The following is a 13,675-nucleotide window of genomic DNA, read 5'->3' as shown; positions in this document are numbered from 1 at the left end:
TTTGGTCGATGGTATCGACCAAAAGGATCGACCAAAATATTTCCAGCAGGAAACTCAGGTTTAGAACAGCAACTTCAAATAGGGATTTGAAAGGCTATATAAGGTCAAATTGAGTGAGGTTTTCTTCCAAAATTCAATCAAGAAGTCTAGTTTCGGGGAATACCTTTGGATTGTGCATAGGAGGTCATTTGGTACATCAACCATATTAATCTTCTCCGATGTGCAGACTTTCCTTAAACACTGACAATGCATTTAAGCAAGGGGTATCATTGTCAATGTCCATGGGCTCGGTCTCCGAATCATGATCATCAATCAGAATGGTCCATAAATCTCTTCTTCCACCGTTTCGGGTCTTCGGACCTGAATACAACAGTGGATCCGGGTCAGGGTCAAGGTTAGAATAGGGCTGGATATTACACTGAGACTGCCCAAAGGAGATTGGTGTTTATACTTAAAGCGTGTCTACCATAGAGACTACATGATAGAGTTAGGAACATCATATCATAATCATACATAATTTTGGCTATATTGTTAATCACATGCTTATCTTATATTTATGATGTGGAAATGATGGATGAATGCATGACATGGATGCTAGTTAACGTCACTGAGTTCTATGAACTCACTCCTTTATTTGTGTATATTTTAGACTTCTCTACAGGTTATGAGGACCCCACTCCTATGGAGGATCCTTCAATGGGAGATTTCCATGAGAGCGTGATGGGGAAAGAGGTGGATGCACATAATGCGTCATGCTCCTGTCTGGATTGTTCTTATGGAGTCAATTTCCATTAGATCTTCTTTAGAGGCTTCCGCTACGAACAAACTATGGACTTTTCTTTTAAACTCTGGCGTTTATGACTTTGCATTCTAAACCTTGGATGATTGTAATCGATATTTTGGATTTTAGATTTTAATACTTGAATTTGATTATTCTTGTCCTTTTTAATTTTGTTATATCATGTGTTGTATGGAATTGTCACAAAACCTAGGTCTTGCGGTGTATCACCCCCACGGGTATTCAGGTATGACCGGACCCGGCTGGGTTGGATGTGACATTTATAGTTCAACATTCTAGGAAAAGTGCTGGAAACTCTAGCTGCCTTCAAGATTTTGCTCTTTTTTCTGGTTAGCAAGTCGAGACAGACTGTTAACCAAGGCTTGTATGAAATATCTGCACTTACACGACGAGGATCGTTGTGACTTTTACCAAACTGAAATTGAAGATAATTTACATATATTTAGAGACTGTTCTTTCACCAAGGTATTTGGCTTCAGCTTGTGGCCCCTCTAAACAGGGACTGTTTCTTTGGTTGCTGCATGAAACAATGATATGTTCTTAACACTTGTGGTGATGCATCCAGATGGGCATTGGATTGGTCAAAGAAATTTGTTTGTGTTTTCTAATTTCTTTGGTTTTGGAGAAATAAAGACCATCATGAGTCTGATTTTGTTAGGCTAGGAAATGGACGGGTGGTTATTGAAGATTTCTTTAACACCGTAAAAGAAGCACAGTTGTCATGCCAAGCTTCGTTGAGATTTCAATCTTCGAAGCTAAAAAAGAAAGTTGGTGTAGACCACGGGAGGGATGGTTCAAATGTAATACAGATGCTTCCTTATATAGTAAGAACAATTTTGCTCAATTGGGAGGAGTAATAAGATATCAGGATGGCAATTTCAGAGGAGGCTTCTCCAAGAAGGTTATTTGTAGTGATGTGCTAGAGGCAGATTTGATGGCGATAAAAGAAGGGCTTCACATGTCACTTAATCTAGGGGCGCAGCCAGTCCAAATGGAATTAGATTCATTGCAAGCTATATCTCTTTTGGAGCCAAATGGGAGTTTTCAAGGAAAATATGGTGACATAATTTCAGCTATCCTGAAAAGCTACCACTCGCATGGACATGTTTGATATATCCATGTGGGTAGGGAAGGAAATAAAGCTGCTGATTGGTGCTCGAGAATGGTCCTTCCGTTGGATAGTAATTCGCTGATTATTCAGGACCCTTCTTTGGACTTGAAGGAGTTTTTTAGGGCTGATCTACTGTCTAAGCCAGTGTAGTATCTTTTTGTTTTCTTTTTTGGTCTTGTTTTGACAGCATATTCTCTCTACACAAAAAAAGAACCATCCTCAATATGTAAAAATGGACTATTTCACCCCAGGAAAACAAAATTATGGACCTCAGGGTTGAATTGTAAAATTCTTTCCCGCACTTCCCGGTTGTGAGATTCCTCCGTTTGCCCACAAGTGAAAAAAAAAAAAAAAAAAAAAAAAAAAAGAATTTTCAAGTTCTGAGAACTCTCCGGCAACCCATTTCCCTCTCCCCTTTTTTGGGTCTACTCTGCTTTCGTTCTCTGACCATTCGTTTTCTGTTCCACCATGAATAAACTTTGTAAATCACTATTAGCAGCTGTTTCATCACCTGTAACGGAGAAATGGCTTCTGCCTCCCATCTTCACTCTTCAATCTTCACTCTACTCAACGAATTCATCAGCGGAACAGGGACACACAAAAACTGAGCCCTCGGTTTCAGAAACAGAGAATTTAGGAATTCCTGCTGACGCTAAGTTTACCAAGAAAAAGATTACCGATTGGCCGAGACCGAGTGAAATTCCATTTCAGGTGAAGGTTGCCAATTCTGTCAGTCTCATTGGTTCCATACATATGCCAGTTCAGTTCGAGTCGTCTGCTGATGGGAAGTCCTGGGCTGGAACTATCATCACTCAGGAAAAAACGGCGGATATTCCTGCTATGTGGTGTGTTAAATTCTTGTTCCATTTTATATTAGATTGAACCTTGTATCAAGATGTTTCTGTTTGTTGATTCTGGAATTGCAATTGACTTCATCGTATAATCTGTTTGTTGATTCTGGAATTGCAATTGACTTCATCGTATAAGATTCAATGTGTTCAGAGTTTCGTTCATTGGTTTTTTTTTTGGATACATTGAATCCTAAATCAGTTTAGTAGATGTGCATGTAGCTTATAAACAGTTGGTGTGCAGTGCACAGGTTGTGAAACTTGCACCTCTATGTATTGCCGATTCTATGCATGCATGTTTATGGAATGCGTTCCCCCCCCAAAAAAAAAAAAAAAAAAAAAACAATAAAAGAGCTTATGGAAAGTGTTAAGTTCATATGTGTAGTGTTGCTTAGGGTGGGTTGCTTCCTTTAGTTTGTTACGAAACCATGTATTGAATGCTTGAGTTGTTGATATTTCCCTTTAGTTAGAGGGTGGGTTCCCCTTGAAGTGAACTGGTTTGAGAGTTTGAGTTCTTCTTGCATTGAGTGCAGTTGGGGAATTTGAAGTTTTCTCAAATTTAATTAAAAATGCAGACAGAAATATGATAGGAAGTAGCCATAAATAATTCTGAAATATCATAGATGTGGAACTGGTTCTAGAGTAGTGATCTCCTTCAGGAGTTGATGGTAGTATTACTGATCTAACAAGAGCATGTGAAGTTAGTGAGAGGATCATGGTTTTATCTTATTGATGGCAAGTGCATGGAGGAAATTGAACTCTCTATCAAGTTTTGAAGTTGAATGTAATATATTAGAGTAGAAGCTGAGATCACAATCTATTTGGTTATATGTTTTTATGTAAATTAAACTTGCACTAAAAGAGCTGTCAGGAAATTAGTTTAAGCAGGACAGAAGAGTAGTTTAGAAATACTGTTTCTCTTCAAAGGGTTTCAGATCAATTCAAATTTTTGTTTTAACACTGGTAATGGATGAATTAACCAAAGACATTCAAGATGAGGTCCCCTGGTGTATGCTTTTTGCGGATGATATTGTGTTGATTGATGAGACTCAAGTGGGGATTAATACCAAATTAGAATCATGGAGAGTAGCTTTGGAATCAAAAGGCTTTAAACTTAGTAGATCGAAGACAAAATATCTAGTTTGTAACTTTAGTCATGATCGGGCAGATGATGAGGTGGTGATACTTGACGATAAAGAGATTCCTCAGAGTGATTGTTTTAGGTACCTAGGTTCAATCATAAGTAAAAGAGGTGATTTAGAGGATGAGGTTTCCCAAAGAATTAAAATAGGGTGGATGAAGTGGAGAGGTGCGTCCGGGGTCTTATGTGATCGACGTATTCCATTAAAGCTTAAAGGAAAATTTTATAGGACCGTTGTTTGACCAGCTATGATGTACGGTGCAGAGTGTTGGGCTGTTAAAAAGAATCATATAGATAAACTCAGTGTAGCAGAAATGAGGATGCTAAGATGGATGAGTGGCAAAACTAGGATGGATAAGATAAGAAATGATCATATTAGAGTTGGTCTGGGAGTTGCTCCCATAAGTGATAAGCTTAGAGAAAGTTGTTTGAGGTGGCACAACCACGTTCAACAGAGACCTATAAATGCTCCTGTTCGGAGAAGTGATATAATCCATATTGAAGGAATTAGAAGAGCTAGGGGTAGACCTAAGATAACTTTAGGAGAAGTGGTGAGAAAGGATATGTATAGCTTAGGCCTTGTATCTAGCATGGCCTCAAACAGAACTGATTGGAGGGCAAGAATCCATGTAGCCGACCCCATTTAGTTGGGACAAGGCTTATTGTTGTTGTTCATCTGAAAACGTAGGAGTTAGAATGGCTATGCAAAGGATCTTTCATATGCACTAGGATTTAAGTTGTAAAGGCCTAGTTACTAGCTACTTTCCTAGCCTAGGTTAAGTTAGTTTTATTTTCATCAAGGGAGTCCTATTAGTATTAGGACTCCAGTCTGTTGCATAAATAAGCCCCTCGACTTTGATGGGAAAGGCACCATTCAGATTAACAATAAAGATTTCTTATTCGAGTCACCCTATGAGTATTGCCGCTACAGTAGGTGTCTTTTCAATTTGGAGAGTCTAGATTGAAGAACAATAAAACCCAAGTGAAGTCAAGCCTTGATTCTTTTTTTTTTTTTGGATGAATAATTAATCAATTAAAGACAAGACAAATACAAAGAAAGATCCTCAGGAAAAGGATCAAGGGGAAGGATGGATTTGGGAGTTGAGGCCCCAGGCAACAACAATGAGTCAGTTCCTTGGGGAGTCAACAACCGGGGGGGAGGGAAAAGCAGAAATTTTAGAGGATACATCAAAATAAATAGCATTCCAAATAGCATCAATGGATCGGGATTTAGAAGTCCAGCGCCGAAGGTTTCGCTCCCACCACAGATGGTGGACTGAGGCCCCAAAAACAAGCCTGCCTATTCGGTCACAAATAGAGGTACCTGAGAAGTTACTCAAAACCCAAGACCAGTCCCTAATGAACCCAAATGATCGACGATAGCGGGGCCAAATGAAGTTAAGGGCTTTTCTCCAAAGAGCACTGGAGAAAGGGCAAGAGAAAAACAAGTGTTCGATGTCCTCAGGGCTATTCCAGCAAAGAATGCAATTTAGGTTCACGGGGATGTGGCGGGTAGCAAGGAATGACCGGGGTTGGTAAGGCAGTGTTTAGGGCTCTCCAAAGGGTAAGAGAGTGGCGAGGGATATGACCTTTGAACCAAACCAATGGGGGCCAAAGAGGGGGAGGGGAGGGAGAACGAAACAAATTCCAAGCGGTCTGAGTGGTGAATATTTTGGAAGAAGAGGGGATCCAAATAACTCTATCATGGGGAAAGGAAAGGATAGGGGGGAGAGAGTTCCAAACTTGCGTGAGACAATGGTGAGGGGGAAGGACCCAGGAACCACTAGAGATAAAATGTGAGAGGCGGGTATTTTTGGGAATGCGAGTCTCATATACCGTACGGGGAGAAAAGAGATTGAGAAGGATACCCATCGGATGCCAAGGATCAAGCCAGAAAGAAGTAGAGGAACCAGAGGAGATTTGGATGGTGATGGCAGGGAGAGCATGAGGTCTGAGGAGAAGCAATTTCCTCCATGACCAGGAAGGATTTGGAGGAATAGGGACAGTCCGAAAGAGTCGATTTGAGAAGATAAGATTGAACCCATTTAACCCAGATAGAGTCATGGTTTGTGACAATTTTCCAAATGAGTTTGAGCATCGCAGCAGAATTGACATCTTGGATTCTACGGATTCCAAGACCCCCTTCAGATTTGGGTCTACAAATGTTGGCCCAGCTGATGGGGCGAAGGAAACGCACAGATTCCTGGCCTTTCCATAGGAAAGCACAGAAGAGAGATTCCATTGCAGACGAGATGGCTTTGGGGATCGGGAAAATGCCACACCAATAAAGGTAGGAAGATTGGAGCACGGATCGAATGAGTTCCACCCTACCGGCAAACGAGAGTAGTCGGCTTTTCCGAGTTGGAGGCATTTACGGATATGATCCAACATGGGCAAGCAATGATGGCGGGAGAGCCTACCCGGGATAAGAGGGAGACCAAGGTAAGTCACAGGGAAGGAGCCAGCCTTAAACCCCGAAAGATTAAGGAGATTTGACCGCAGAGGCTCAGTCACACCTGAAAGGAAGAGGGAAGATTTATTGAGGTTGACCTTGAGGCCGGAGATCGATTCAAAGAAGGAGAGAGCGGAGATGATGGAAGATATGGAAGAGTGATCAGCTTTAGCGAAGATCATGAGATCATCAGCAAAAGCAAGATGAGTGAGATTGATAGCTTTACACTTTGGGATGGGAGAAATTAGAAGTTGATCGGTCTTGGCTTGGAGAATACGGGAGAGCACCTCTAGAGCCAAAGAGAAAAGGAAAGGAGAAAGGGGGCAACCTTGCCGAATTCCAACCCGAGAGGGAAAGAATCCTGCCGGCGAGCCATTGGTTAAAACAGAGAATCTTGGAGTAGAGATACAGACCTCAATCCAATGGATGAAGGAAGGAGGGAATCCCATAGTGGAGAGAACATCACTGATAAAGTCCCAGCGGATCGAATCAAACGCTTTGTGGAGGTCAATTTTGAGGAGGGCCGCAGGGGAATGAGAGGATCTTTCGAAACCCCTAACAACCTCGGCACAAAGGAGAATATTATCCGCGATACTTCGACCAGAGATAAAAGCCGATTGGTTGGGACTAACCAGGGTTGGCATGATCTTCTTGAGCCTATTCGCTAGGATTTTGGCTATGAATTTGTAGAGAAGATTACAAAGGGAGATGGGGCGAAAATCCGAAACAGAAGAGGCTCCAGCTTTTTTGGGGATAAGACAGAGGAAAGTTTGGTTGATGGAAGAGAGCTGAGAGGGATTGAGAAAGAAACTGCGAACAGCTCGAATAAGGTCGGCCTCAATGAGGTCCCAGGCACAAGAGAAGAATCCCATACTAAATCCATCAGGGCCTGGGGCACGGTTTGATTTGTGGGAACGGATGGCCAGAGAAATCTCATCATGGGAAGGAATTGAGAAAAGAGAGGGAAGAGAGAGGGGATCAACAAATTTATTGATAAGTCCAGGGGGAAGAGGAGGGCGGAGCGGGAGAGAAGACGGAGCGAGAAGATTAGAGAAATAAGTCACAACCTCGGCTTTGATCCCCGAGGGGTCAAAGATCCAAGAACCATTACTAGAAAGAAGGGCAGGAATGGAGTTGTAATTATTTCGGGCTTTAAGAGAGCGATGGAAGAAAGCAGAATTAGAGTCTCCAAGTTGGAGCCAATTAATTCTAGCCTTTTGCCGGAGGAAGCTTTCTTCAAGGGAAGCAAGAGACGATAATTCAGAGGGGAGAGCCCTCTCATTCTCCGCTAGCAGAGGATTGAGAGGGTCCAACTGGAGAAGGGATTGAGTACTAAGGAGATTAGAACGGCAAGTAGAAACCCTAGAGGAGATATCTCCGAAAGTAGAGGAGTTCCATCTACGGAGTGCCTCCTTAGTGTTCCTCAGGCGACGGGCAAAAGCTATTAGGGGGAGAGAGTGACAGTGGACAGGCTTCTCCCAGGCTTCCTTTACAGTGGGGAGAAAGGACTGGTTAGAGGTCCACATATCAAAGAATTTGAAAGGTTTAGGACCAAAAGAGGAGAAGGGGAGAAGGTGGACAAGGCATGGAGAGTGATCAGAAAGGCAAGCTGGAGGGAAAGAGGCATGGGAGTCCGGGAATGATGAGAGCCAGTGATGGTTAACAAGAAAGCGATCAAGTTTAGATGCAATTCTATGTTCACCAATACGCCGATTGTGCCAAGAGAGAGAATGGCCCGACCAACGAAGATCAGTGAGACTAGAGTCATCGATACAAGAATTGAAATCATCTATCGCAACCGGATTAGGGGGGCGGCCACCCACCCTCTCATGGGAAAACCGAACAATATTAAAATCACCTCCAATACCCCAGGGAAGGTTCCCATAGGAGGAGGACAAGGAACGAATAGAGTCCCACAGAGGAGCACGGTCATCCGCCCGGTTGAACCCATAGACAATGGTGAGGAAGAAGGAAGAGATAACATTAGAAGGAGAGATGGAGAGATGCATGAATTGGGGGGAGGAATCAATGAGGGAAACCGAAAAGGAAGAAGGATCCCAGAGAATCCAAATCCTCCCATTAGAGCAATGAGAGTAATTAGAGAGGAAAGACCATGACGGGGCCAAGAATTGGGCAATCCGATGGGCATTTTCAGCTTGGACATGAGTCTCAAGGATGGCACAAAAAGCGGCTTTGGATTCCAAAATGAATTTTTTGATTTCACTCTGCTTAGCAACAGCATTAAGACCACGAACATTCCACACAATAAACTCAGACATAATAATAAACAGGGGGGGGGGAGCTATCAACTAAAATTGGGGTCAATGGAATCTAAAAAGTGGGGCGAGCAAGGAGAATTAGTCTCACACAAGGTGGAATCCCAAGGGGAAGGGGTTTTGAAAATATTTGGGTCAATGGAGGATGTCGAATTTGGAGTAGAGGGCTCGGTTGAAGGGGAGAGGTTCTGAGAAGAGGGAGGTGAGTTTAGAAGGTGAGAGGCTGCAAGAGAGGGTTTCGGTTGGGCCATACTGCATAAAGAACCAAATGGGTTTGCATCTTTATGATTAGAAAGCACTGAGGACATCGTGGGCTTAATGATATGTGGGGAAGAGGGTAAGTTAATTAGCTAATAGGGAACAGATGGGCCGAGGCCCACCAGAGTTAATAGGCCCAAGAGAGGAAGAAAAAGATTTCACAAAGGGTCTTGGCCCAAGAGAGGGAGGCGGAAGACTAAGGGATAAGGGTCGGTGGCGATGGGAGTGGCTAAGCATGGTGGGTCCCAGCTGAAGGTGAGAGGGAGTCGGTAAAAGGGGAATGGAGGTAGCGTGATGAGGAAGGTTTGGAGAAACTAAAGGGTCTGCAACAGTCGACCTAACATCATTCGGGAAAGGGAAGGGCAAAGCGGCTACTGGGAGAGATTCAAGTACCTCTACTGACCTTATAGGGGCTCTGGCAGCATCAGCAGCATCGACGGCAGGAGCAGGAGACCCAGGAACGAAAACTTCTTCATCCGCAGAGTTACTGGCAGAAGTTGCAGGCTTTCTTGAGAGGTCGACATCAGAGGGGTTGATCGAATCGAGTCGGGATCCGTAAAATCTGGAGCAGCAGCAGCAGCTTTATTCTTTCTTCTTCTTCTTCTACGGTATGATTTGATTACCGGAGGAGAAATTCCGGCAGCACGCAGCGGGCAATCAGCGGCAACAGCGGCAACAGCGGCAACAGAAGTGGACGGAATATTTTCAGCAGTAGTAAAAGGAGTTGTGTTTGCAGCGGACGATGGAACCGAGATTATTTCTAGAGCATCGATTGTCTTCATCTTTAGGAGAGCTTCAACAGAAAATCTTGGGTCATCCGAGGGCAAAGAGCTTGGAGGGTCACTTGAACCAGCAGCAGCAGAGGCAGGGGCTATTTGCTTTGCATGATGGAGAGCAGCGAATGAGCAACCCGATGATTCATGACCAAACGACGAGCAAAGATCACAACGAAAGGGTATCCATCGTAAGCAATTATCCGATTGTACTTAAGACCAAGATCATCAGCAATAGTTACACTAGAAGGCAAATCTTTTGAGGCGGAGAATTCAACACAGAGTCTCGCATAGGACAAAGCGATTCATATTCAACGTTTTTGCATCGATGCGAAGGGGCTTTCCAAGGGCAGATCCGATTCTACTAAGGCAATCGGAGTTCCAAAATTCAAGCGGGAGACCAGGTAAGTTGATCCAAAGAGGAAGGGAGCCAAAATCGACCCTGCTGAGGGGAAGAGAAGGGGTCCAGGGTTTTAGGAGAATAGGGGATTTTCCCACAAACCAAGGAGACCCTTCAAGGGCACGAGAACGGCAATCGGGAGAGGGCAAATTTGAACAGGAAAACACCAGAATCAATAAGATGGATATCCAGAAGACCTTGAGCTTTCCATTGTTTAGTAAGGGAAGTTTTAAGAATACCAAAGGAGGGAGGGGGACCAAGGAATTGACCAAGGACTGCTGAGGTCCATCACTGGATACCAACAGCAGTAGAGGCAGAAGGGCAGTGAGCTAAAGGGATGGGATCGCTGGAGGTGGAAGGAATGTAGGTGAGGTCAAGGTCAGAATTGGTAGGGTGATGATGGTGGAGAGAAAAAAGGGAGCTCCAGGGTTTAACGGAGGAAGAGTCAGCGGGAGGGTTAGGGGGAGAGGGAGGGCGAGAGAGATTATCAGCTGGAGGGTCATTGGGAAAAACAGGGGAAGCCATGGAAGATATCCAAGGACGCAGAGTAACAAGGTGGTCAGGTCATCGGAAACAGCAGGTCATCGGAAGTACCACTTTCTACAGTTCCATCTCACTCAAGTCAATCACTTACAAGCAAGGTTGTCAGGACAACAAGGCGAACAAGGCGGTTGGGGCACCACCTAGGCAATTAGGTGATGAAGTGGTCCCCAAGTGGCAATAAAGCGACCAAAACGGTTAGGTCAAATTTTTTCAGTACAACTACTTTTCCGACAAGACGTTCAAGAATCACATTCATCCCAAAAAAAAAAAAAAAAAAAAAAAACCACAAACAGAAGTTCATCTCATCAAGCATCATATATGATATTCGAATAATTCACCATCTAATCATTCCCAAATCTGAAAGAAATAACAATGATATTCATGCATGGTTTTGTGAAGTTATTTGATTGAGTTGTTTTTTACCCCTTTTTTTAAAATAAACGAATAATTTTCAAATCCAAATCGGAACTGATATGGCCAGTTTTTACCACTTTTTGCCCAAACACAATAAATTAATAGATCACATTATTTTGATTTCCAAATCATTATCCATTTAATTATTCATTGATTCTCGATTTCGAAATGATTAATTATTAAATTCATGTATGACTTTGCAGATTAAATTTTTATTTTAAATGTTATACAGAATGTTAAAAAAGTTACTACTTTAGCACCTAAGCGGCAATATGGCACATAAAACTACCAAGTGGTAGCAGCTAGGCGATAAAGTGGCCGAAAATCTACATGTCAACAAAGCGGTTATAAATAAGGCGGTTCAAAAACCACCTTGCCGCCTAGATTTGAAATCCCTAGATTCATGAATCGGAGATTTATACCTATTTTGGTTGTAAAGCATCCCTGGATTTCACTTTTTTGCCTAAAAACATGAATTAAGCCATTCTTGGGTGAAATCCATGGATTCCACCCTAAGTATAAAATGGATGAAATTTGTGGATTCACGTGGAGTAACTTGACGGAACTCTATGAACTTCGATAGATTTGAGGCTAACCAAACAGTTAATTTTTTTAACCATGAATCCATAGATTTAAAATTCCATTTCATTTCAAATCCTTGGATTCATGTAACCAAACAGGCCCTTAGAAAACCAAGACAAAACCTGTGGTGTATCAAATTTCATAGGTCTCAACTGGTTTCTCTTGATTTCATGGCTTTTGCCGAGACTGTTTCACCCCCCTCCAACTGTTTTTTGCTGACGTTTTGTGTTTCGAATACATTTTTCACCAATTTCAGTCACTCCTTTGCCTTCCATCACATCATTTGCTGCTCCCTCCTTTGGGGATTTTGGAAGTTTTTTGCAAGGTTTCCTCCAAACTTCTCATTTTTTGATCTTTGCTTTGTTGATGGCTTAAATTGTCTTGTATGGCTATGAGATTAATATATGTTTACTCTAGGACTATAATCTATGATTGTGCGTTGTTCAATTTTGCAAAGTTTGTATTTTTTGGAACCTCTCATGTGTTAGCATACTTGAATGATAACTTTTCATTTGTTTTTTTTAGCAAAATACATTGTGTTCATTGTGGTTTAAATAGGTAGTAGGCAAGAAATCATATGAAGGACCCATAAAAAAAGGGCAAAACGTGCTGTCGGAACTTGCAGGAAAAGTTCCATGTTTCGTCCAAACTAAGTCCATGGCTGCATAACCTTTTGGGACAAAGGCCCAACACCCATATCTATCAACAGTAGGTTGATTTCAAAGGAAAATAGTCAAAGTTGGTGCTGGATCTGCAATATAAGCGCACAAAATTACGATTTTTATCCATGTAAGTCTTAAATAGGTCTTGTTTCTACTGTGTGACTGCAGCAGCACTAACACTTTCAAATTGACCAAGGAGTTTAGCTGTAGAAGCAACTGGAGTTTTATGAAGCATTAGAACTTATAAACCTTGTACGATAATGTTACTCTTTCCTGTGAGCCTTGGCTTTTTAAGTTGTTTTGTCATTGTGCTGAGTGGTGTTGTTTTAGTGTTCTGTTTGGGATGTAGGGGAAGGTGGACTGGGCTATATTTTAACTTTAGGTGTGTGGTACTCTCTGTTCAGGTTATTGGTTACGTGTTGGCGTGTCGCCTTCTATTCTTTATTGTTGGTTATATCACCAGTTTTTCTTCTTGATTTTCCTTTTGTTGATTAAACAACACTAAAAACAAAAATGAAAAAGTTGATAGTATATCCTAATTATTTACTCAGAGGGGTTTTTAGGCTTTGTCTTCTTCCCAAAGTCTTCCTTTCTGGTGGCCTTGTGAGACAGGAAACTTCATTTGGGTTCTGCAAGGACATAAGCAAATGGTGGTTTAGATGGTAAGAGATGTAGTTGACTAGTTGCAGTAGCAGGGTAGCAGCATCCATAGACTAATAAGTTTAAAATGTGTGTTGTTTCACATCAGTGACTTTTGTGCTTCTAGTTTACTAGTTCTGTCCTTGTTTTGTGTTATATCATATATAAGAGAATGTTCAATAAAAAGAATTTAAAGGCACTGATAACATTAAATTTCTGAGAATCTTCTAGTCCCGATTATTCTGCTAAATTCCCTAATTATATGGCTTGAGCATCAGTTGCATTTTCCCTTCCCCACCCCAATTAATCAGGATTCCAGTAATCTTTGAAGGTGATCTGGCGCATGTTGCTGTTTGCCATCTGAAGGAAAATGATCTTGTTCATATAGTGGGACAACTAATAGCGGACACACCGCCATTTACTGTAGAAAAAGGTCAACCGAATGTACAGGTAGTTATTATTTTTGCGATAAGGATCATCATAGTTTTTGTAGTTATGGTTACTTTAGATTATTCATTTGTATTAGCTGATTTGTTCTTGGTCACATATAAGTAGCTACAAGAATGAGCATCTGTATTTCATTGAGAGATCAAACACCAATCTTGCTTTGGATTTGGATGTCTTGGAATGCTTGAGCAATATAATTATTTTGTGTGTTTAAACTGCACTCCAAACGGTGCCTTAAACAAATCGCATACAATGCACTATCTCAACATGGACTCCTGCATTTAATTTGGGTAGAAGATATTGATGCTGTCATTGTAGATTTAATGTGGT

At 42.0% G+C, this 13,675-nt stretch overlaps 1 protein-coding gene across 1 annotated transcript in view; it reads left to right on the top strand.

The window, feature by feature from the left end:
* Window positions 1-2,273: 2,273 nt before the first annotated feature.
* The window catches only part of LOC149018701 (protein OSB2, chloroplastic-like), a 30,688-nt gene continuing 19,286 nt past the window's right edge, over window positions 2,274-13,675 (top strand). The window contains exons 1-2 of the mRNA XM_089152858.1: window positions 2,274-2,755; window positions 13,210-13,348. Coding sequence (XP_089008984.1) covers window positions 2,379-2,755; window positions 13,210-13,348 — 516 coding nt within the window. The 5' untranslated portion in view covers window positions 2,274-2,378. The remainder of the gene's footprint in view (window positions 2,756-13,209; window positions 13,349-13,675) is intronic.

Source organism: Hakea prostrata, chromosome 4 (assembly GCF_041222555.1).
Source record: "Hakea prostrata isolate BN-2017 chromosome 4, UWA_Hpros_2, whole genome shotgun sequence".
NCBI lineage: Eukaryota > Viridiplantae > Streptophyta > Magnoliopsida > Proteales > Proteaceae > Hakea > Hakea prostrata.
Note: the sequence above shows the minus strand (reverse complement) of the source record. Positions and strands in the feature narration are given on the sequence as shown.